The sequence below is a fragment of the Xyrauchen texanus genome, chromosome 39 (genome assembly GCF_025860055.1).
Source record: "Xyrauchen texanus isolate HMW12.3.18 chromosome 39, RBS_HiC_50CHRs, whole genome shotgun sequence".
NCBI classification, from domain to species: Eukaryota; Metazoa; Chordata; class Actinopteri; order Cypriniformes; family Catostomidae; genus Xyrauchen; species Xyrauchen texanus.
In genome coordinates, this window is record NC_068314.1 from 35,235,615 (window position 1) to 35,261,381 (window position 25,767).

Below are 25,767 nucleotides of genomic sequence, written 5' to 3' on the forward strand. Positions count from 1 at the left end.
GTTATTGCAAAATTAACCCTGATAGGGTGACCAGGACACTTGTACCAACCTGAAGGGGTTTATTTTGTGAAAACAACCAGATGACTGTATATTATCCCACTTATTACACGGCTTCTAACCAAATAAATAAATACATTAACATAAAATATTGATTTGCATTGAAATTATTTAATTATGTGATTAGAAATAAATCAACTGAAATTTCACCTCCGGTTTGTGTTGAAGTTCTGATAGTGTTTTGTGGCAGGGAGGAGGGCGGGGCCGGGTCGTGATCCTACACACCCGGTCCCGTATTAGGCTAATTAAGCCTATGTGAGGGTTAAAGGTCGACTGCAGAGGATCGTGCGGGAGAGAGAGATCGTTAACGGACATGTCTGTCATGTGTGTGTAGGATCACGACCTGGCCCTGCCACAGGTTTATTTTGTAATTAATGACCGTCTGATTGCTCATTATTCATCTTACTACAGAACTACTTGCCTAATAAATAAATAAATGTACATGCAACATTGATTTTAGATGACACTATTTTACAAGCTTACTTGTAGAGATCGCACAGTGATCCGAGAAGCAGGAACGATGGATCGAAATACCCTACAATATGGTCTGAAACATAGATGTGCGGTTGTTACTGAGAAATATCAGACCACTAGATGGAGCCATTGACCAATCCGAATCCAGGATTCCAGAGAGCCGTGTAATAAAAACCTTTAAAGACAGACATACCGTGAGCTCCAGGGTTGTTAATTAATGGGATGTGCTTCTATTGAAGACAACATTTTCCATTATTTCAAGATATTTTTTTTAAAATCGTGTTTAATAGCGGAATTCCTGATGAAAAACGACACTGCCCGTTATCCTGAAAAGAAACACTCCACCAATCAGAAAATCATGGCCAACAAAGTGCACCAAAAGAGCTCTGCAGTCTCTCTACACTCTCCAACTACTAATATATTTGCATATATATGAATATATTGCAATAAAGCTAAAATATATTGTTTACATACGTATAATAAACAACTTTAAATCAATTGTTTTCAATATTTACATTGTTTTTAATTGTATTACGTCATTCGTAATGCTTTACGGGACTGTAGTTCATTCCCTCATGAAAGACGTGAAGGGCACAGTCTTGTCCATTTGTCTTTTTGTCCAATTTTCAAATACTTTTTGGCTTTGTAAAGTTGTGAGTCACCTCAATGCCTGTTGGTTTGGTCCACAACTCTTCTATGAGAAAAAATGAATAGATGGTTGAAAAAGTGGGCTAAGGCCTAAATAATATGGCGCACCGGGCTGCTTTCATACTTTGTGGCTTGCCTGTCTCAACAGATCAGTGCATTTGAATAAAAAAAGTGTATGCTTTAATATAAGATTGGATGATGACTGTTTCAATTCAGTGTTATATTTTTCTTCAGCCCCTCTTCAGTCACTTTTCTTTTAGTTTTGTTTTTTAAATAACTTGATATAAGTCCCATTTTTTTGTTATTTTGTACATTGTATTACTTTAACCCTCTTCTTTCCCTCTAGATTCTCTTTTCACATTTTGTTTATTTATTTGTTTTTCAAATATCAGTAAATTAAATGAGCTTCATTATCATTAAGGGAACTGATTCAGATGTTTTCTTTTCCACTTTACCTCACATCTCTCTGCTGTATCTTCTCTTTTTCTCACACTCGCACACTCTCTCTATCCCTTGATATCTTCACTCTGTACTCTCTCTTGCACTCTTTGACTTTGTCACTCTCTTTTATTCTGGAATATTCTCCTCTGTCTCTTTGTCTCTGTCTCTCCAAATGCATCTTCTCAAACCATTTCCCCAGAATAACTTCATAAACCTGAGTTTTCTGAGACTCTTCCGAGCAGCCCGTCTCATTAAGCTCTTGAGGCAGGGCGAGACCATTCGCATTCTGCTTTGGACCTTCGTGCAGTCCTTTAAGGTACAAAAAGTCAAACATGCATGACCACACTAATTCATAGGCTACATATTGGCATGTTGTCGAGCCAACAGGCCTGTTCACAAGTTCGATGTGACCAAGGAACAACAACATTGTAGAAAATAAAATCTGAATTTTCTTTGCCTAGATATTATTTCGGTTTAGACATTAATGGCTGTGTGTTGAGTTATTTTGAGGGGACAGCAAATTTACACTGTTATACAAGCTGTACACTCACTACTTTACATTGTAGCAAAGTGTCATTTCTTCAGTGTTGTCACATGAAAAGATATAATCAAATATTTACAAAAATGTGAGGGGTGAACTGACTTTTGTGAGATACTGTACATATATATATATACACACACATTCATGCTGAAAATTGGAAGATGGAATAGATTGAAACTAAATGTTAAAATATATTCAAAATATTAACTTTATTTATAATTTAATAATAATCTTAAACAAATCTTAAAAAATTTAGCAATTTTTTCATGATGAAAATTGGAACGTGGGGTTTATTGGGCTTTAAAAGTAATATAAAAAAATTAATAAAAATAAAATATATATATTGTTTGTTTTATTTATTTTTATTTTATATATATATATATATATATATATATATATATATATATATAATAAAAATAAATAAAACAAACAATTTATATATATATATATATATATATATATATATATATATATATATATATATATATATATATATATATTTTATATTACTTTTTTAATAATATACTATAATTTATTGACTTTATAAATTAGATGTTATATATTACACACACACACACACACACACACACACAACAACAACAACAACCGCCATTCGCCACTAAGAGGCCGTGACGTCACCACGATTCTTGTGCCAGGCTATGTGCACGTTTAGTCCACGTGAAGTGTCGAACGCCCACTGGCAGGAGGTCATGGGACAGATCCAACAGGTGACACGGGTCGACTTACTTAGATGACTGGCTAATCCAGCACCTGTGCCCCCTACTGTGCCAACTTGCTGTGCTTTAGCCACCCCACGCTCTGCTCGTTGTTGTGAGCGTCGCTCCTCTGCCTTCCGTTGTTGTTGGAGGGCGACTGCCTCCAACTGGCCAGTAGCGTCCTTCACAAGCCTCCTCCAAAGAGGCCGATCTTGACACCGTTGGTACCAGTCATCGGCACACACACACACACATACAGACCTCTGTATCTTCCATCAGTCTACAGAACTCTGATGATTTAGGTATCTAATTTCTGTCTCTCTCTCTCTCTCTCTCTCTCGCTCTCTCTCTCTCTCTCTCTCTCTCTCTCTCTCTCTCTCTCTCTCTCTCTGTCTCTCTCTACTGTTTGTAGGCTCTGCCATATGTGTGCCTGCTCATTGCAATTCTGTTCTTCATCTATGCCATCATTGGCATGCAGGTAACAGGTGTTATGATTGAAAAGGGCTTTAACCTCACTGTCGTTTTTAAAGGACTAATTGAAACATATACCATCCATCAACACATACATAAGTGGTGTAGCGTACACACTAGTTTCTCACTCTGCACATTATTCTCTCACTTTCTCTGTAATGCTCTAGTTGTTTGGGAACTTGGCTTTGGATGAAGAGGGAGAGAGAGCCATCAATGAACACAACAACTTCAGAACCTTCATCATGGCCCTCATGCTCCTTTTTAGGTTTGTCCTTTGGCTTTCAGTGGTGCTTTCCTCTCTGTTGCCTTTCTGTCTTCTCTCTGCTGAATAGATCTTATGAGGATGTGTGTGTTTTGGTAACAGGAGTGCCACGGGCGAGGCATGGCACGATATCATGCTGGCATGTCTTGGAGGGATGCCGTGTGATCCAGACTCTGGGAATGAGGGACAAGAGTGTGGCAGCAACTTTGCCTATGCTTACTTTGTCTCTTTCATCTTCCTCTGTTCTTTCCTGGTGAGAACACCTCAGTACACAGTAGTTCTTGAATTTTGACCAAATGCCCTTTAAATTAAGTCAATATTCGTCATGTCATAATTTTTTTTCCCAAATTCCCAATGCGCTCTAAGTCCTCATGGTGGCGTAGTGACTCGCCTCAATCTGGGTGGAGGAGGACGAATCTCAGTTGCCTCCGCGTCTGAGACGTCAATGTGCGCATCTTATCACGTGGCTTGTTGAGCGTTACTGCGGAGACGTAGCATGTGTGGAGGCTCATGCTATTCTCTGCGGCATCCACGCACAACTCACCACACACCCCACCGAGAGCAAGAACCACATTATAGTGATCACGAGGAGGTTACCCCATGTGACTCTACCCTCCCTAGAAAAATGATTCCTTGATTAAAACTCTTCAGAATCAAGCACAGAGACACACATTTAGCTATCCCTCTGAAGTGTGTGTGTGTGTGTGTGTGTGAGTGAGAGTGTGTGTGTGTGTGTGTGAGCGTGTATTTATCACTTTGTGGGGACCAAATGTCCCCATAAGGATAGTAAAACCCGAAATTTTTGACCTTGTGGGGACATTTTGTCGGTCCCCATGAGGAAAACAGCTTATAAATCATACTAAATTATGTTTTTTGAAAATGTAAAAATGCAGAAAGTTTTCTGTGAGGGTTAGGTTTAGGGGTAGGGTTAGGTTTAGGGGATAGAATATAAAGTTTGTACAGTATAAAAACCATTATGTCTATGGAAAGTCCCCATAAAACATGGAAACCAAACTGTGTGTGTGTGTGTGTGTGTGTGTGTGTGTGTGTGTGTGTAGATGCTGAATCTGTTTGTTGCTGTCATCATGGATAACTTTGAGTACCTGACCAGGGACTCTTCCATCCTGGGACCACATCATTTGGATGAGTATGTCAGAATATGGGCAGAGTACGACCCCGCTGCCTGGTGAGTTACACACACACTAACACATCTCTACAGACCCACACTTACATAAACACACATATCTATAGACACTCTCATTCTCTTACAGGCACACCTTATTATGTTTAATTGTAACGCTTCAACTGATGGTCTACATTTAATGCTAAAGATGCTGAATGCTTGTCATGCACATACTGAAAGGCTAACATCAATTCTAATCAAGATTTATGACTTTATGAAAACTAACAGTTTTTATTTCTTGTTGTTAGATTAAGTTTATTTTATTAATTAATTATTTATTTTTGGTACTTTTCAAATGCCTGGTATGCATAGATTGTATTGCCTTGTGCTAGACCCAGACTTTCAATATTAATCTATAAAAATACGTTATAAATATATAAATGATTACATGTTTTATACTTTGATCAACTAAACAAAGAGTGAAATAAACACAAACCATTTCAATATTTGTCGTGTGAAAACGATTTCTAGCTATTTGTATTTTTTTTAATTACGACTGTCCCACATTCGTGGCGTCATTTCAAACTTTTTTAAGATGTTTTTTTCTAATTTTAGTGTATTTACAGTCGCTTTGGATAAAACCGTCTGCCAAAGGCATAAATGTAAATGGGCGTCCCAATGCATTCATTTCAACCAAAGTGCTGGGCATCATGGCTAATACGAGGCAGATGCAGAGATACGATATACGTTAATAAAGATCCCCATAATACTTTCGCCGGCTATTTAAGATAAAGCACTTTCCTTAGTCACTTAGTCAAGCACACTAAAATCCAGATGTTTGTCTTTATATGCCTTCTATTCAAACCCTCTAAAAGTGTGATCACCTAGGGCTGATGTGACCTCTTTTGTCTAATTCGATGCCACCTATGTTGACTGTCCCGATTATTCGGTATTCCAAACTTTTTACCTCCGACTCTCTCTGCCCACTCAACACTGTCTCCCACTAGAGTGCTGTTCTGCGGGAGCTCATGAAGAGAACATGGAGAGTGGATATTTACCCCAGCTCTGAAAGATCCTGTTGACAGAGAAACAATGCCCTAGACAAAGATGAAGTGAACTCGTGCAAGAATGTTAGACTAGGCCCAAATCCTGGATTGCATGTTCAGATTTAAATGCACAAAAAAAGTCTTTAAGAGTTGGAAATATCTAAATATTTAATTCAAAGATGAAGGGGTTTAAGAGGCTTTCACATGATAGAAAGATTTTACGAGTTCGCCAGGCAAGAAAGCGGTAGGTGTGCACAGAACGTTAAAAACACGGCAAGTTTTGCTAATGCTGCTACAGATTTGAGCAAAAATACATTTGTTGGAAGCTACCAATAATGATACTGATATTTTGCCACTTATTTTATCATCAGATCACTGTTTTACTGGGAATTATTCTTTAAAAATGAATAAAGATGTACAAAAGCTCTTTTGCTGTTCTAACAAAAAAAAAAAAAAATTATGAAACATTATTAAACAAATATTATATTAAAACAAAATTTTAAAGAGAGCCACAACAAAAGAAAAAAAGAAGATAAACAGATAAAAAAGATACACAAATAAATAACTAAATATGATAACGTTATGATTGATATTATTATTATTTTAATTTTTTTAAGTACTTATTTTTACACTTAAAATGTTTAGCCTAAGGAACCAACATTTTTTATTTTATTAATTTCCCCTTTTAAATTCTGTATTACAGTGGTAAAATGGATAATGCCGTCATGACCAGTAGAGGGCGTCGCTTGCTCGCACAGCACTGACTGAAGCGTGGACTGAATCGCTGAATGCAGACAATATTTTGAAATGCAGCGTTTTGAAGTTTAGTAATTGCACAAGGCCATATTGCGATTTCAGTCTTAATTTAATCAATCATGCAGCATTAATGAATATCAAACCAAAGTCAAAGTGTTCTGTTTTCAAAGCATTTTAGATGTTTTTTGTGACTTATTATTTCTAGATTGCTCATTTAAATTCACAGAGTTTTAATAAAGTGTGTTACTAATTAATTGTAAATATCAGCGTAAAAAATCATATCATGCATATAATCCTTTTTCAAATTAAAAACAAATTAAAACCATTAAATGGTTTTAATTTGGCCGATAAATAGCAGCAGCCGATATGTCAGTGCATCCCTTAGAATAAAGCCCTAGCAATTGCTTTGGTGCATTTATTGTAGATAGTAATAAGAAGACTCTGGATGCTCCGAAACATTAAGGGACTGTAAATACTGTATATTAGATAAAGACATTCAATATCTCCTTATAAAGTTTTTAAATACTTCTGCTGTTTTGCGCTTACTTTTCGAGGCCATGGTCCCCCTAAATAAGAATATCAAATTTGGTAAATATTAAATTTTAAACTTTTTTATACATATATATATTTTATACACATTTTTCTCTGACGTTTTCAATGTACACCCTATAAACCCCTTGTTGCCCTCTGGGGGTCCCTAGCTCCAGTTTGAAAACCCCTACCCTAAAAGACATCATTAGTGAGGTAAAAATGCACGTGAAAGTCCAAAAGAAGTTGGACCTGTCATTGCAAAGACAAACTTTGCATATAAGCAAATTCCCCGGTAATCATTGGCTGATGCTTCACAGAACTCAATGTATTGGGTAACGCTGATGTGAGTCATGTGAAAGCCCCTTTTGAGAAAGATTGAAAAAGAAAAAGAAAGGATGTTGATCTTTTATAGTCAAGACATCATGCAAGCTTCGTATCGAGGAAGTAATCAATTGAACAAGAGAAAACAATGTCAAGTCATACCATATAAAACTACAGGCAATGAAAGCAATGAACAAAGACCCTGTGCATGGCAGATTCTGACTTCACAATGACTTAATTCTCCCATATTTATGGCTCAGGTGTGCATGGCAAACATCTCCACAGACAAGCTGTCACAGCTTATTTCTGTACTTGCCACTGCATATAAATGTTAGCAAAATACACCTCATGTATTTTGACTTGGAGAACCCACACAGCTGCCGCTGTATGCAGTTCGATTAAGTCATTGGACTTGCCAAGATGAAAGAGCCTCTCATGTGCACGGTCATATCGGTGGATTGAGTTCCAGGACAGCACTAAAGATCATTCCAAGGGCAGCCTCGCCAATTTTTTCCAAACTTGAATTGGCATTTGAGAATTCAGTGTTGATTCTGCTGAATTGCAACATGCACTGACATTTCGTATGCATCATCCACACCAGAACCCTTGCATGCATGTTTAAATTTAGCCGAGACATTTCCAGGAATGTACCAATTCTGCAGTCTTTCATTTGATCCCAACATAGTCGCTAATGCAAAATCAGAGGGACTGTCCTGTGAATGATCTAGTTTTCTATTGGTTGGAGGCAGTGGAACAGCCAAGAGAGCATCACTGGGTTTGGTCTGTGATTTGTCAATGGATATGTGTGCTTACATATATACTCTTGTTCTTTGTGCTCCTCTTCTCTTGTCTCTCTCTTTCGCTCTTTTTTTCTTCCTGTGTGTGCCCCCTCTAACCTCCCTGTATTCTTCTTGCAGCGGGCGCATTCATTATAAGGATATGTACAGTTTATTGCGGGTTATCGACCCCCCGCTGGGCTTAGGCAAGAAATGTCCTCATAGGGTGGCCTGCAAGGTTTGGATCCTACTAAACCCAAAACTTAAGCACCTGCTCGCATTGAAGACTGGAATGAATGTTGCTTTTCTTTTTCTTTGTCTTTTAAACTCTTCCCCAAAAAAACAAAAAAAATCACATTTTTTTTTTCTTCTTTTCCTTGAAACCCATTCTTGTTTTTTTTATTCGCCATCTCTATATGCATTCTGATATGAAAAATGAGAATGTGCGGGACAATGCAGACACCTTTTAGCATGACGTGCACTGCCACTGACAGCCAAGTCTGTACGATTCTCTGTGGAATGAATCGCTCTTAACAGCCAATCAAAAAAGAGAGGCAAAAAAGCAAAACAAATCTGCCATTTTGCTGTTTTTTTTCTGCTTGCTGTTGAACCATGCCTTGGCAGACTGGGTGTAACAGTGTGCATTGTTCTTGTTTGGGGACAAAGTGAGGGTTGGGGATCAGAGGACTGCATTGACGTGATTGCCATAGTTCACCACCAAGCAGCGGAGCTTTTCTTTGCCTGTTCGAAGCCCCACTGCAGTTCTATGGGACCGTGCTACGATCGCATAGAACAGTGTTTTGACTAGGACTAAAAACCAGCTTCCCCTCCTCCTGTTTAACCTCCAATCAAGAGCTCTCGTGCTCTCAAAACCCCGCCCCTCACCTAGACCAAAGCAGTAACCTGTGTGTCTTTGTTTTTCCTTCTTGCCGTTCTTATTTCTTTTTTGTTTGGTTTTCCCATTCTCCGAACTGTTTGGCCCATGGTGTCCTCCCCCACAACGTTTCTCCTCTTGTCCTTTGATTTATTCATCCATCATCCTCCTTTTTCCATTTATTTTCTGGGTCTCACCCCTCCCCTCCCCACCCTCCACCTCCCTTACAGCGGCAGGATCAGTTACAGTGATATGTATGAGATGCTCAGGCACATGTGTCCTCCGCTAGGCCTGGGGAAGAGGTGCCCAGCTCGGGTCGCCTACAAGGTTAGCGGCAGCAGCCCGCCGTGGGTGCGCCACAGCCAATCACAGCTGTCCGTTTTGGGGTTTTTTTCTGTTAGTGCTGGTGTTGGTGAGCTGCTGTATCATTCTTTTTACATTGTGGGGTACCGGTGAAAGTGTTAGCCAGCTGACACACATGTAAACACACACACATCCACTGGAGAGCGGGAACGGAGGATACCTTGTCAGCCCTTCTGCACCGTACCCATACACCCACTCACACACACAGATGCTCCAGAAGGACTCAGACTCCATTGAGATTATAACGGCAATGCTTAAAGGTGCTGTAAGCGATCTTAGCTATTTTGCTAACTTCTGCTAGACGTGGCCACCGAATTAGATTGAGGATTACAATTAGACTGTAGAGGTCAATCGATATTGGATTTTGCCAATCACTTTTTTTAGTCTTACCGTTCTGTGATGGGCAATGATGCTATAAAATGTAATTCTTATTGTTCTTATTTTCATTCCGAATTGAATAAATACAATCCCAGTAGTTTGGCACATAATATGGGATTTTTCAAACACATAGAAGAGCGTAATGTGCAGGGGACACTTATTTTGAAATCCCTGCTTTCGCAGCTGCTCATACAGACAGATGTGGGAAACAATAAATGCACTTTTACACTCAATCACAACATATTACAATGCAAACAGTAGACGGTAAGCAGCGTTATGTAACAAACATTAGCAGTAAATGTCCTGTAATCTGGTATTTTTAAACAGACTTTTTTACTTTTTATTAACATGAACTCAGCTATCAATAATGGTTATATAAATAAACTTTCAGTTATATGCATACTTCATATTTACATTTGGCAGATGCTTTTTTCCAAAGCGACTTACAGTGCACTTATTACAGGGACAATCCCCCCGGAGCAACCTGGAGTTAAGTGCCTTGCTCAAGGACACAATGGTGGTGGCTGTGGGGATCGAACCAGCAACCTTCTGCTTACCAGTTCTGTGCTTTAGTCCAGGGGATATAATTGTAACAGGACTGGTCGTTGTGCGAAAGAAGAAGCGTTGTTCAGCTATCTTCAAACTCTTTATTCACCCAAATAAACACTCAATGGTAGGGTTTAAACCATATACTGTAAAAAAAGATGGACGACGCCCCTTCGCTCTTTTCCATTGGTGAGAACTGAAGCCGCCAGTGTCCCGATATGGCGCTGACATCTTGGGACTTGAGTCTGCACTGTTGCGATTTCGGGACCAGACCTGCGCAGTAGTGAGCATGAAGTAAAGCCGCAAAATCAAGGCCCCGCCCTCACTCTCGCTGAATCAATCGCAAGCACACGCCCCTGCACTTTTGACTTTTGACTTATGACGGTGTGAAATAATTAATTATAGAAATTTAGATATTAAATTTAAAGCTCCAATCTCCTCAGTCCTCTGAAGATCCCAAAAAAAAAGTCAGTTGGTGCTTCAGTGACTACTTCGCTCAGAGAACCTGTCAATCACAGCTGTCAATCATGATGTCACAGCACCGTTTTTATAGCATCAAATAACTAAAAACAAACTTATTTTGAAAACAAACACTTGAAATGACATCACCGTGATAGAAACGACAGTAAATGACAGAAACTATCTTTGGAAAAAAGATATGTGAAGTGTAATTTAATTGTTTAGTTGGTCTCACGTCCTGTTGAATAACATGGGGAGGCGGGGTTTATGACCTATACTAGGACCAGTCACCGGGGGCGATCGAGACGTTTTGGCTTCACTTTTGAGGGCTTGTGCGGCACACTTGGTTTAAACACGCTTAACTCATAGCACTGCGGTGTAGCACTCTCTCTCTCCCCAGACTCTGGTGTGGGCTCCTCATATCACTCTCTCCAGATTAATGCAACAAGAAAACAGATGTTAGACCTAATTATCACCCAGGGATGAATCCTGACCGCTTCCCCTATCCCCGGATGGATGCTCAACCACGCCCTTGCCACAGTAATATATATTATTGTAGGATAATATACATTACATTGTAGGAGTGGTGGTGGCGTAGTGGGCTCAAGCACATAACTGGCAATCAGAAGGTCGCTGGTTCGATCCCCACAGCTACCACCATTGTGTCCTTGAGCAAGGCACTTAACTCCAGGTTGCTCCGGGGGGATTGTCCCTGTTATAAGTGCACTGTAAGTCACTTTGGATAAAAGCATCTGCCAAATGTGTAAATGTAAAGGTAAATATTATAAATAAGAAATGCATTTCATTATTGTGACTAACAAGTAAAGCATTGGTAAGACAAATCAAAATGCAGCTTTAGAAGGCATCATATTGTTTATTTTTAGCAATCCATTTTGCAGTTGAATTCGGTTTTTCTTAGGATCCGTCAATGTTTGTACTACTGCGCCTTGCCTATACAGCTGGAGTTTCGCTTACTACCCCCTGCTGAAAACAAGTGGTACTTCAAGCTTGAATTGAAATGATGGTAGGAAAAGCCCTTATTCCGTGCTGAGGACATGATCAATTACGTTAAATATTTTAGCGCATAATGTTTAAATAATCAATCGCACTGACTTAATGTGTTCAATCAGCACCCCTAATTTATAGCCAACAACTGTGGTCGTACTCTTGACCCTCCAGCACTCCAGCGCAAAACCGATATATCTGTTGACCTCTAATAGTCTTGATTAAGACTGAGTAGACTTAATTCGATTTCTCAGGACACCTATTGCAGTGACATTTGTCTGATAATAGGGACATTTTTTGTGTGGTATTTCCCAAAAATTGTTTACAGCACCTTTAAGACTAAACATAAATATGTGTCTCATCTTATTTCAGCCATATGTGTGTTTCATATTAAAGAGTGTATAGGGATTTTAGATACAAATATGAAGAAAAAAGACTTGAGCAATCTACATCTCTCACTGTGTGCGTGTACAGAAGGACTGGGAAGGACTGTGTGTGTTTTGTCCTCTGCGTCTCTCCCTCCTGTGGATGACTCCTGTATTCCTACTGTCCATTGATCTCACCTCACTCATGGTTCGTACATTTTCTGTGACCTCGAGAGGGTGCCACATTTGTAGGTTCAGCTAGGGCGATCATGTAGCGTTCAGGAGCTGTAGAGCCATGTCTTTTGACCCACTCTGTCCTTTTGATTTTTTTCAGTAGATCCACTAGAATCTCAGAAAAGCTTTTTCACCTGTCCTTCGTTTGATTCTGTCAATGCAGTTCTGACCTGTTTCCGTTCCCCTCTCTCTTTCACACTTACTGTCTCTCTCTCTCTCTCTCTCTCTCTCGCTCTCTCTCTCTCTTCTGATCTCTTGCCCTCTATCTTTTCTTTGGCACCCCATTCCTCCGATTTGCAACCACTTCATCTCAACATAGATTTCCCTTCATTGCCTCTTTCTCTCTCTTGCTCTCTCTGTCTCTCTGGCTATGTTCGGAATAGCATACTACCCATACTACTATTATTAATGCTGCGGTATAGTGTGCAGTTTTCTTTGAGTTTCAATAACATGCATTTGCCATAATGTGTAGGAGTCAACAGCCCACAGCGCTCAACTTCACCTTTCATTTTCAGTACAGCGAAGGAAAAAGTAATAATATCAACCGTGAATGTTGACCTTTCCTTCTTGACTGATAATTTGATAGTTTTGCCGAAACTTGGATTATAAATAACCATTTAAATTTCAGAAATGGTAACGACTCCACTCAGTGAATGCATTCAACAAGATCAGTTTATGTATCAACTACAAGAAGGGTAATGTTGCATAATGCTTGTTTGCATAATGTTTCACTCACGATTTTAGAGACCCAGCAGTGTATTTTTTATTTAATGGTAACTTGACAGACATATAAAAGTATGAAAACTTCACGTAACAGGAGCAGACACACTGAGCTGTATCACAACAACAGTTTTTGTGGGGAAAAGATTGCATATTTAATGTCACATCTTACTAAACTCACACAATAGTCACCTCAAAACAAAACATACTTAAAAATAAAGAAAATGTCATTATCGGATGCTTCCTAAAAACACATTCAAGGTGGAAAAAGAAAATATATCATCATTATACAGAGTATATCTACAGTATATATATATATATATATATATATATATATATATATATATATATATATATATGGGGCTGATCAGGGGCGGACTGGCCATCAGGACAACCGATTGGGCCAGTGGGTCGGCCGCGAAACGTGCTGAATGGTCCACGTTAAGCCAAAATGAGCCACCGCGTTATACAGAACGGACCACAAAACGGTGCCGCGATATGCAGAAAAGGACAGCGGACACACCCCCACCCCCCGTTCAACAATATTTGGCTCACGTTGCCATGTCAAATCCCGGGCCGATTTCTCTTCCCAGTCCAGCCCAGTACTGCACAGTAAACAGTACGTTCATTTCCCTTCCGAACACAGCATCTCTCCCTTTTTTGTTCTCTTGTCTCTCTATCAGTCATCGTGCTTATCAATTGTACAAATAAAAGCTGCTAGACCAATAATCTGATTACAAAGTAATTATTTACTTTAATCTGATTACTTTTAGACAAAGAAAGTCGAATGACGAATTACAATTCAGATTATTGTAGTGGGGCTGGGCGATAGGACAATACAATCGGATATCAAAGATATCTGACATATATCCCGAGACCGACTGCGACACTCATTGACAGACATCAATATTGGAAAAGGATGGAGCTGGGAAGTCGCCAAATATGGCAGGTAATTTTGCTCATCTACCAGGCACTGTAGCAGTCTAACTGTAAGACGTCTCAGGCTACGTCTACATTAATCCGGATACATTTGAAAACTGCGTTTTTGTTTCAAAACGCTCTCCGTCCACACTAACGTTTTCAAGCATTTTCCAAAAGTTGCTCATCCACACTGAAACATATGAAACGCTTAAATCATGTCACTGCGCAGAGGAAAATCCCCGCTGCATGTGCGGTCTGAAACACAATTGTCCTCGTGTTCTGTCACCAGACACCAGTTCCGAGTAAACTTCCCTTCGCCTTTGAAGGAACACAATGTTATGGTTGTGCAAAGTGACATTTATTTTTTAACAACGCTTTGAAAGTGAGTATCAGTCATAACAGCGCCGCTATAACACAGGCCGCCATCTTGATTGTTTTGGTAGGATAGATCACATGACTAAACATTTATCATCGTTGTACAAAGCATCCGTTTTCACAGTCCACACTACGACGCGAAAACGGCGTTTTCAAATAGCTCTGTTTTTGCAGACAAAAACGTTGGACGGAAGTTTTCAAACGAAAACATTTTAGTGTGGACTAGGCCTCAAAATGACATATGACAAGAAATGCAGTAAGATACAGAGACTCTAGGGGTGCAACATAATATTGTAACGTATTGTATTGTAAAATACAACGCTCACCATTCGACACCAACTGTATCGTACGATACATAACGAAATAAGTTATAAATAAGGCGGCGATGGCCGCTCACAGGAAACATAGGCCACATAGGCGAGAAGATCGATGTCAACATCAAGTAACGTAGTTTATACTGTAGCGGAACAGCTTGTTGAATTTGCCAAACACAGTGTCATGTCCCGGTGCAACAGTACATCAAAAAAGTTGTTTGATTCACGCCAACATCACCGTGCAAAATGGTGGATTGCAAGGCAGAAACAGCAGCCGCAAGTTTAACAGAAACACAAAACTGTATATATCTAAAATAAACAAACAGCTTATTAAAAAAATTTAAACGTATGAAACCTGCAATTACATGTGACTTATGCTCAGTTTATTTCCACGGAGCGGTTCACGCTAAATATGCAAAATGTTAAAATATTGTGTACGTTTTTCTTGCAAATCGCCCAGCCCTATTTTGTAATCAGATTACAGTTACTTTTCAGTACATTTTGCTATTCACATATTTCTAAAATAATATTATTTATGTAGATTACATTCAAATATTTGAATTAAAGTCCTTGTTTTGAATGGCAAAGCAAAAACCTTTCTATAAATCTTAATTTAGAAAGTAACTTAGAAGTAAAGTACTTATGATTTCAATGAAGTAATCCGTTAAGTAATCTGATTACAAAATGGTATAAGTAATGAGTTACTTGTAGTGGATTACTATGTTAGAGCAGCTTGCCCAAAACGGTTCTAGACTCAACGTGGCATCTCATCAGTAAGAAACCAAATGCATCCTTGTGTAATAATTACAACCCTTCATTTTATATGTCACTTTCTTTATAGAAAGGCTGTTATGTACACTTAAGCTATGCCAAGTTGTGCAAGTGTTATTGTGGTAGATGCTCTATAAATTGCAATGAATAATTACAAAGATTTAAAGCTTTTACTGAGACCCAAATTCTTCCTCACACTTTCCAAACGCTGTCTAAATGTTTCCCTTCATCTCAAACAAACTCTTCCTTGGCTCTCTTTTTCATCCCTGTGCCTCTCTCTATCCATTGCCAAGCACACCATTCCTCTCATTATTTTTATATGTGATACACATCTCATAGCTTTCCAGTCTGAAGTGAACTAACCTCTATACCTGTGCCCCCTAATCCAGTCCAACACCTGCTCGGTGTAAAACACCGCCGTGTTTTCCTCTTTAACTCTGTAGGGAATGCCACCCCCTATCTGACCTTCTAAAAACTGCACCCGTGTAACATCGAGAGATCAGAAAAAAAGAGAAAAATCAATGCAAAATAACTCTTATCCAAATGATAACCCCTATGAGAAATGACCCAAAGGTTAAAGGCACAAAAGAAACCAAAAATGTGCTCAATGAAAGATAAAAATGATACTCTCTGTGCGCGGCTGCACTGCTCTCATTCTGTGAGGGGGTTGGGGAGGGAGGAGGGGGGGTGCATGCAATGCATGTTGCACGGATCGGGGACGGTGTTCGGATGGGGCGGGACGAGGCGGGAGGGATGTACCATCGCTCTGATAAGGGGAATTGCTGTATTGCATGTGCTTTTGCATGAAGCCGCGGCTTGTGCTAGTTGGTATCTACACCTCCAAGGAACAACGGAATGGCCTGAAATGCGCACAAACACGAAACTCCACAGGCTCATATACAGACCTGCTATCAACCACACACTTATGCCATGCTGTGTGCTTGTGTGTTCGAACTCTCATGAAGGTGGATCCAATGAATGAAAACAGGAATCTAAACACATCAACCACTGTTTTTACGTTCCTTTTCATTGATTGCTTTATCCAAAATCAAGACCTCCAACAGGTAGGGGGAGCTCTTCAGCAGTAGCCTTCTATCAAATTAAGCCAGCGTTTGTGTCCGTAGCCTTTACAAGTCAGTTTTTGCACTTTTTAGGGTTTGCAATGGCCCCAAGAAAAGTATTTGTACACTTGAGCCACACAATTAAAATTAATTGCACTGGATATCAACATCAAACCAAGAGGCATCTGCAACCAAATGATGCTGGACTTTTTCTCAAGGCTAATTTTGCTTTTCTGAGCCATTTTTGAAATCTGGTCCCATTGGGGATTTGTAGTAGACACAGGTGTCCCAGCATGCATTATGGACATGCTCCACTAATCTTTGACAATAAGAAAGAAGCCAAAAAGTGTCTTATGTAAATGCAAAATTAAATGAATTCTTGATAGGCTACATTATTCGCTGAAATACCCATTCTAGATATCAATAATGGAATTTCAACTATTAAAAGCCATCATATATGTGTTGTCTGTTGTTACTCCATTTTCACAAATTCTAATAGAATTTAACAAGAATCTGTCATTCGCTGCTGCTCAAAATTCAATTACAGATATCAATAATGAATTTCTTATTGGTTAAAATTTCAAACACACATATAACAGCAGTGCACTACTCACTAGTATAATGATGTCATTAAATGACCACAAGTAAAAGAGATTCAGTATTTCGGAAATCTGGAAATGAAATTTCCAGAAACATTAAATTCAGGAGTTATTAAAGATAGATTAAAAGGCTTACATACTAGTTACAATCACATTATAGATATCAGAAATAAAAATTTCTCTATCCATCCATCCATCCATCTTCAACCGCTTATCCGAAGTCGGGTCGTGGGGGCAGCAGCTCCAGCAAGGGGCCCCAAACTTCCCTATCCCGAGCCACATTAACCAGCTCTGACTGGGCGACCCCGAGGCGTTCTCAGGCCAGTGTGGAAATGTAATCTCTCCACCTAGTCCTGGGTCTTCCCCGAGGCCTCCTCCCATCTGGAGTTGCCTGAAACACCTCCCTAGGGAGGCGGCCAAGTGGCATCCTTACCAGATGCCCAAACCACCTCAACTGACTCCTTTTGACGCAAAGGAGCAGCGGCTCTACTCCGAGCTCCTCACGGATGACTGAGCTCCTCACCCTATCTCTAAGGGAGAAGCCCGCCACCCTTCTGAGGAAGCCCATTTTGGCCGCTTGTACTCGTGACCTAGTTCTTTCGGTCATGACCCAGCCTTCATGACCATAGGTGAGGGTAGGAACAAAAATTGACCGGTAGATCGAGAGCTTTGCCTTCCGGCTCAGCTCTCTTTTCGTGACAACGGTGCGATAGAGCGAGTGCAATACCGCCCCCACTGCCCCGATTCTCCGGCCAACCTCCCGCTCCATTGTCCCCTCACTCGTGAACAAGACCCCAAGGTACTTGAACTCCTTCACTTGGGGCAATAACTCCTTCCCTACCTGGAGTACGCACTCCTTTTGGTTTCCTGCTGGCCACTAGTGAAAACCAAATTCCAGATATCCGAAATGTTTTTACTAGTTGCAATTCAAATTTTGATATGGATATTTGTACCAGTAATGATGTAATTAATTACAGATATCTGTGACCTTCTGAACTGGCAGATCATTGTGTATTTTTACTAGTGAAAATGGAGTTAAAGTTATCGAAAAATGACCGCTTTTACTAGCTGAATTGCCATTTTTAATATCAAGAATTACATGTTTTGTTTTACTATTGCAAACCTAATTACTGATATCCAACATTTGCAATTTTACTAGTAGTAATTCCATTAAATGTATTAAGAATTAGCATTTTAATTAGTGAAAATTGAATTTGAGATGACTAATTCACACCCTGCACATGATTACAAATCATAATGCTCACGCTTTCTTTCATCAAATTAAATGCCAATTAGTGTGCTATTTTTTGTCTTACGCAATGACATTTTTAAGTGTGGCATCAGTTTCCAAATACATTTAGGAGCTAATATACGTACTTTATCTGATCAGAGATCAGTTTTTAGATACTGAGGAACACTGAGGCCATGACATCACCCTATGTGATACTGCTTCTGTCTTATCTGTGAGGGCTCCAATTAAGTCTCTTAATTGATGTGTGTGCCTCAATGGTACAGCCGTTTGAGTTGTGTATGTGCTGTATATGTCTAAAAAGATGAATGTGTGAATGTGATTCGGCTTCATTCACACATTACAATGTTGCAGGTTGTCTATCAGTCTTTGGTCAATCATTTGTCAGTCCATAAAAACTGCTCTCACAGATGCAATGAGGTATTTACTCAGAAGTATCACTAAAAGCTTCTTAAAGTCATGCCCCTCTTTAAATTGCACCATGCATGGTTTGTACATAACCACTGCATTTGAAAGAAAAAATAGTCGTGTAATTTTGGACTCTTCACTAGTGAAACTACATGCAATTGACCTCTGGATTTTTTGGCTACAACCTGCTGAGCTCCCCGAGCCTTTTATAAGCCCACCAAAGCATCTGATTGGAGGTTTAACTTACTCAGCCCCCGTTCATCCTCTCTGATTGGCTCTCCACAGAGACTGCTGCGTATGGACCTACCTGTTGCCGATGACAACAGCGTACATTTCAACTCCACTCTGATGGCCCTGATCCGCACAGCCCTGGACATCAAAATTGCCAAGGGTACAGATCAATATCCCTTTTACTTTCGGGTCCGAGAACTTTGCGTCCATTCTTTTTTACTTTTTAAACCCCGAAATGAAAAATGCGGTTTCTTCTTTATTGGTTTTAACACTGATGAATAGAATAAGCAGATACAAACTCATTTCCTGTTCATTTTCTATTTAAAAATTAATAAAGAGAAAGGGGGGAAATGGCGTAGTTTTGGTTTTCTTTCATTGCTTAAATATTTATTTACAGCTTGAATATTTCATATGCACATGTGAGCAGCACTGAAATGCCCCTTTCATCTGATTGGTCAACCCGCCCCGTCTTCTGTACTGCCTTAATCTCATCAGCCAGAATTAGAGTTTGTTTTAATTAGACAAATTTGCAGAGCGATGCCAACTCTAATTCTAGTTGAAGGCAGTAGGTTACAGAAGACGGGGTAAGTTGACCAATCAGATGAAAGGGGCGTTTCAGTGCCGCTCACATGTGCGTATCAAATATTCAAGGCGGAAAACAAAAATTTTGCCCCTCCCCCCAATCTCGTTTATTTATTTTTAAATAGAAAATGAAATGGTCAACAGGAAATGAGTTTGTATCTGCTTATTTTATTTATTAGTGTTAAAACCAATAAAGAAAAAAAAACACATTTTTGGGTTAAAAAAAGAAAAAGGAATGGACTCAAAAGTACACGGACCCTTTCGACAATGTCCTTTCCTTCCTTCTTTCTTTCTTTCTTTGAACAGCCTTTTCTTGTTTATGAAATATTAACAATACAAAATCTTTGCGGTGTGTTTGTGTCTCATTTGCAGTGTTGGGTGTAATACATTACATTTGGCATTTTTCCACGGCACGTTACGGTTCGACTCGACTCGCTTTACTTTTCTGAGCTTGTATTTCCACTGCAGTTTAGTGTCACCTCAACGTGGGTGGGATTACGGGCTGATCATCATAGTTGCGCCGCCTCTACTGCCGTGACATCATCTTAAACACGACACAAACTGACCAAAACAATAACACGAGCGCTAGCTGTTAGCTACTAGCTCATTGTGCTGCATAAAGCAGTTGTTGCATGGTGATTGGTTGTTTTAGAAGCTTCCAGTAGCTGGTCAACTAAATAAAGTGAAGCTTTCAAGCAAAGTATTGAGTTAACGTAACAAAACATACCATCCTCCATCGTGGACTCCAGCCGTGGCTGAGTCCAGGGAACTCTCCCTCTCATTGCTCGCTGGTCTATTTGGTCGAACCACTTCCACTCCGGCTGTTGTGGTCCTTGATGGTTCTGTAGTCACTTTTTGTAGTCACAAGTGTTTTTTACTTTTCCCTACACTGTTGGTAGGTCTAGTGGTAGCTGTGTGCGGCCAACAACCGAGACACGTCCTGAAAGACTTTTCCGTTTCGTTCATCGCTAACGAGAGGAACGTCTGCACGTCGTTTATTGACCACGGCGTGGTTTTACGCACAGCCATTTCTTCTTCACAATTCGAAAGTTGTGTGAACAAATGATACTGCTATCGCTGTTGCTAACTTTAAAACTAGCGGGTTGATGTCACGTGTTGCAAATCCAGGAGGGGTTTGGGTGGTTTGGGTGGTTTACGATTACTTTTTTTTAGGTTACAAACTGGTAATTACAAGGATATTATGCTATAAATGTGGTTTATTTCTAGTGTCCCCATAATTGAAATCACAATAAGTGTCCTCATAAGGATAGCCGCACCAACGTGCGTGTGTGTGTGTGTGTGTGTGTGTTTTTGTGTGTGTGTGTGTGTGTGTGTGTGTGTGTGTGTGTGTGTGTGTGTGCGTGCGTGCGTGTGTGTGTGTGTGTGTCTAACATTTTCCAGGAGGTGCGGACAAACACCAGATGGACGCGGAGCTCCGTAAGGAAATGATGGCGATTTGGCCAAATCTCTCCCAGAAGAACCTGGATCTGCTGGTAACGCCACACAAGTGTAAGTTGCAGATGGGTTTGTAGAGAAACAACTAATCTAAGATCACCAATTCATCAGAGGACAGCTTCACTCAGCCCACAACGCTCAGCCCCCTCTGATCAGGCAACTCGCTCAAAACCTTCATCTCTCTCTTCCTACCCACAATCCCCTTTTTCTGGCTAAACAATTTCCTATGCTGGTAATTAGATCAGCAAACCATTACTTATTTACTTATCTCAAGATAAGATGATGCATGTTTTCACTAGGATGGTAATCTTGTTGTATAGTCAGTACTTGACTTATGAGCGTCACAACAGCAAATGCGTTGGTTTTGTTAGTTGCAAGTGTGTTTGTTGTTCTTGAGCAGTTATCCAAACTCATCCTGAGACCCAGACAATTATTTTTGTCTTCTGTAGAGGACATAGTGTTTTAAGATAACTCTCAGACCATACACGCCACAGTTGTCCATTTTAGTGACATTCTGGGAAATTTAGAGGGAGAAAAATGTTCCCGTCCTTGGTGTTTAAAAATGGCTGACATCACATTTCATCCCATTCTATGGAAATATGAACATTAGGCATATTATTTTGTATTCATTATTGATGTTTGATTGATTATACATTTGTTGTCTTGTAAATAAACGTGCCAAGAAACATTTCGTGAGTCAAAGCAGAATATAATTATCTTTCACAAGAAAGACGTTGATTTCTTTGATGTCCTGTTTAAGGAACATCAGGAATAAAAAATTATAAACAAAAACAAAAAATATTTCTATTGTGTTGATTAACACTGCTAATTCCTACATATAGTATAACTAGAGTGCATGCAAAATATAAACATATTTTATATATTTTTGGACATTTTCACTAAAGCAATGATGCAGAGTATGTGATAGAAACGTTTTGAGCTAGAAAATTGGCTAAAAACCTAAAACCTTATTTTTGATTGAAAACATTATTTCATTTTCATAGTAACTGGGCCCCCCAACAGTGGACATAAAATGAAATATCATTTGTAAATACATAAGTTAATTATATAGATTCATTGTATTAATTATACTGCGTGTATTAGACACTCTATTGACATTCAAACCAAATGAAATCAGACCTTTTTCATTTAGTTTTTGTCTTGTTTTTCCGCTGAGTCTCTGGAGATCATAATCCTCTATGTTAGCAATTATGCTGGTGAAATAGTCAGCACTTATTGTCGTTCATGCGGTGGCAGCTCTAGGCCATAATAACAACAACTTGCACCAGACTTTACTGAACAGTCTGGCCCTTGAGACTAATATGATTGTAATCCTTGCACACACACTCATTCCACAGAGACATGCTTCAACTATTCACCTTTACTTAGCAAATTGTATTCATTGAAACCCATTAAAAAACAACATCCTACTTCTCGCCTGCTACATGATTAAATGCTCTTCAAGTTTTTGTTTGAGTATTTAAAATACCTCTCTTTCGCTTTCCTCCATTAGGCTTTTGCCATTTTACATCTTCCCTACACTCCCTCTTTCTTTCTCCTGTCCTCTGTCTCCAATGCCTGTTATCAGGGGGTGCCTCGCTATAGACGGATCCTCTATAGAAGTCTTTTCACTCCAGCATGTGTCAAGTGCAATGCTGGGCTACACCTCCAAACCACAGAGCATCTAAATACCTGATCACCCCTCATCTGAGGGCATTTAAATACATTAGGCACTTTACAATATTATCTGATTACCATAAGAACATGTGTAAATCTGTGTATATAAACTATGGCAGATTGTTAGTAAAAAAAACAGCCTGAAAATACGGTTTATCTTTTGCATGTTTGTTTATTTAACCCTCAGAGACCCAGTGTCGCAGAACTGCAATGCTTGCGTAAAGAAATTAAATAATAATTTGTATTCATTAAATATGGATGAAAACTTCATATAGACTAATAAGTGACACTCTGAACTATCACAACAGCAGTTTTGGTGGGAAAATAAAGCTGAAGTCATAAACGAAAAACACCAGTTCACACAACTGCAAACACTTTTAGAAGAAATGTAAATGTTTTCAAGTATTTAACCTGTTATTTCTTTTTCCTTAAATTCCCAACGTGTTTACTGATGTACAGTTTGTTTTAATTTCCCGAAAAATGGGGTGGCCGATGGGGTGGCCGATGGGGTGGCCCATGGGGTAGCCGATGGGGTGGCCAATGGGGTAGCCGATGGGGTGGCCCATGGGGTAGCCGATGGGGTGGCCAATGGGGTGGCCCATGGGGTGGCCGATGGGGTGGCCGATGGGGTAGCCGATGGGGTAGCCGATGGGGTGGCCAATGGGGTAGCCGATGGGGTAGCCGATGGGGTGGCCAATGGGGTGGCCCATGGGGTGGCCGATGGGGTGGCCAATGGGGTAGCCGATGGGGTGGCCAATGGAGTGGCCAATGGGGTAGCCGATGGGATGGCCAAAGGGATGGCCCCTAGCTCAGCCACTGCATAGATCTGGGTATTTTTATATTATTTTGATTATAACAGCAAATATATAATTACATCATTCCTTATTAGTTTCAAATAGTCAATTTTCTTGAATGAATGAATTTACCTTTACTGCTTATAATTCTTGTGATTAATTATGTTATAATTTCACTTACAGCCTAAAAATACATTGTATCAATTTTGCTAAATGTTTCCAAAATTAACCCCAAAGCAAAATATGCATTAAAAACTAGTAGCTTCTTAAAAATACTTCAAGGAGGAGATTGTTTTTCTTCTTCTTTCTTTTCATTAATATCAATGCTGGAGTTTCTGAGGGTTTATTTCATAAACTGCAGCATGCTTTGAAGTTATAGTTTATTGAATTCCTAGGGGGAATCCTGAATGCCATTTTACTATGAGGTAATGTTTAAGAAAACGTGTGTAATGTGAACTGACTCATTTGTGCTATAAATGGCAGCTCCAAATTTTTCAAATTTACATGTTATGTGTCTCATTCAAACTCTGGATGCCGCTGCAGAGATTTGTCGAAAAATTTGAGCTCCTTGCAATAATATTGAAATTATAATCCTTTTAATTTTTTTCCTAATGATCTATTCAAAGTGGAATGGCTCTTGAGTCCCTGTAGGAAAGTCATACAGGCTAGAAATGTGTAACCATACAAGACCCTTGATCAAAAGAAAGGTTTTTATAAATAAAGAGGATCTGACTGTGAAAAGACAATCAGCTCTGTGGTGTTTCATATTTGTCAGTGTAGTATTGTCTATTGTTTGTTGTTGTATATACACTGGCAGCCAAAAGTTTGGAATAATATACAGATTTTGCTCTTATGGAAAGAAATTGGTACTTTTATTCACCAAAGTGGCATTTAAATGTCCCAATTTCCTTCCGAAACAGCAAAATCTGTACATTACTCCAAACTTGTGGCCGTCAGTGTTTCTTACACCTAGATTAAGACTCATTCTGGACTACGAAAAACTTCAAAATCGTTCATTTCTCTTGAGGTCATGAGTGGGTTTAGTCTGGGTCTAAGAGATTAGATGTTTGTGTTTGTGGCATGACTTGTCTCCAACTCCCATTCCCCTCTCGGCTCAGGGTCCCATTCCACCCAGGTCTAATTGTGCAGGGTAACTTTTTCATATTCTCAGCAGCGACAGACCTGACGGTGGGCAAGATCTACGCCGCCATGATGATCATGGAGTACTACCGGCAGAGCAAGGCCAAAAAGCTGCAGGTGCTTCGTGAGGAGCAGGTACCGCTTCATACAAACAAATAAAGAGTGTTTCTCTTTCCCTACCTGCTGAAAACCAGCATGAATTTCTATTAGGGCTGCACAACCTATCGAGATTACAATTACAGCTGCCAGAGTTAACTAACTGTGAAAAATTGTAATTATAGCAGCTCAGGTCTACTCAAGTTGCGTCAAGATACGTTTTTATAATAAATATCCTTCATTTTCATAGTAACTGGGTCCTGACATCCCCTACTGAGGATATCAGAATACAATATAATATATATATATATATATATATATATATATATATATATATTAGGTCTGTCCATTTATTAAAAATTGTAATCTAATTAATTACATGGTGTACCGATTAATTAATAACGATTAATCGTATTTAATCTCATATGCAAATATTTGCTGAGAAAGCCCCTCATATAACAATAATTCAATATATAATGATGAAATAATTATACATAGTTATCTTTAAATATAAAAAAAAATTATATATATATATATACATATAGTTATACAGACACAGCAATCCATTACACAAGTGAATTTGTCAATCAGAGATTTATTATGAGGGCTTGTTTAAGAGCCCGTCAATTTACACCTGCGTCAGACATGCTTGAGTAGCATCTCGGGTGTGTTGCGTCATAAACATAAAATGTTTAGGTCACTGTGTCAAATTAAAAATAGTTTAATACTTAAAATACATCTTGAGATCCCTTAGTTCACATTTGCACTCCATCAAGTGTTTTGAACGCAAGAACGTAACGCATATTTGTGTTGTTCTGCTGGATGGTTGTTTTGTTCACTGTTTAAACTGCGTGTTGCTCATACAGCTGAAGTTTCACTTACTGCCCCCTGGAGTAAACAGGTGGTACTACAAGCTTATTTCTCAGGAATGTTCCTTATTAACGATTTAAATCAACAGCCCTAATATATATATATATATATATATAT

At 39.3% G+C, this 25,767-nt stretch overlaps 1 protein-coding gene across 1 annotated transcript in view; it reads left to right on the forward strand.

Annotated features, from left to right (window-relative positions):
• Positions 1 to 25,767, forward strand: part of LOC127632797 (voltage-dependent P/Q-type calcium channel subunit alpha-1A-like) — a 132,602-nt gene that overhangs the window by 80,917 nt on the left and 25,918 nt on the right. The window contains exons 32-40 of the mRNA XM_052111570.1: positions 1,820 to 1,936; positions 3,290 to 3,355; positions 3,516 to 3,613; positions 3,713 to 3,863; positions 4,669 to 4,796; positions 8,305 to 8,401; positions 19,091 to 19,196; positions 21,020 to 21,127; positions 24,719 to 24,819. Of these exons, the coding sequence (XP_051967530.1) occupies positions 1,820 to 1,936; positions 3,290 to 3,355; positions 3,516 to 3,613; positions 3,713 to 3,863; positions 4,669 to 4,796; positions 8,305 to 8,401; positions 19,091 to 19,196; positions 21,020 to 21,127; positions 24,719 to 24,819 (972 nt within the window). The remainder of the gene's footprint in view (positions 1 to 1,819; positions 1,937 to 3,289; positions 3,356 to 3,515; positions 3,614 to 3,712; positions 3,864 to 4,668; positions 4,797 to 8,304; positions 8,402 to 19,090; positions 19,197 to 21,019; positions 21,128 to 24,718; positions 24,820 to 25,767) is intronic.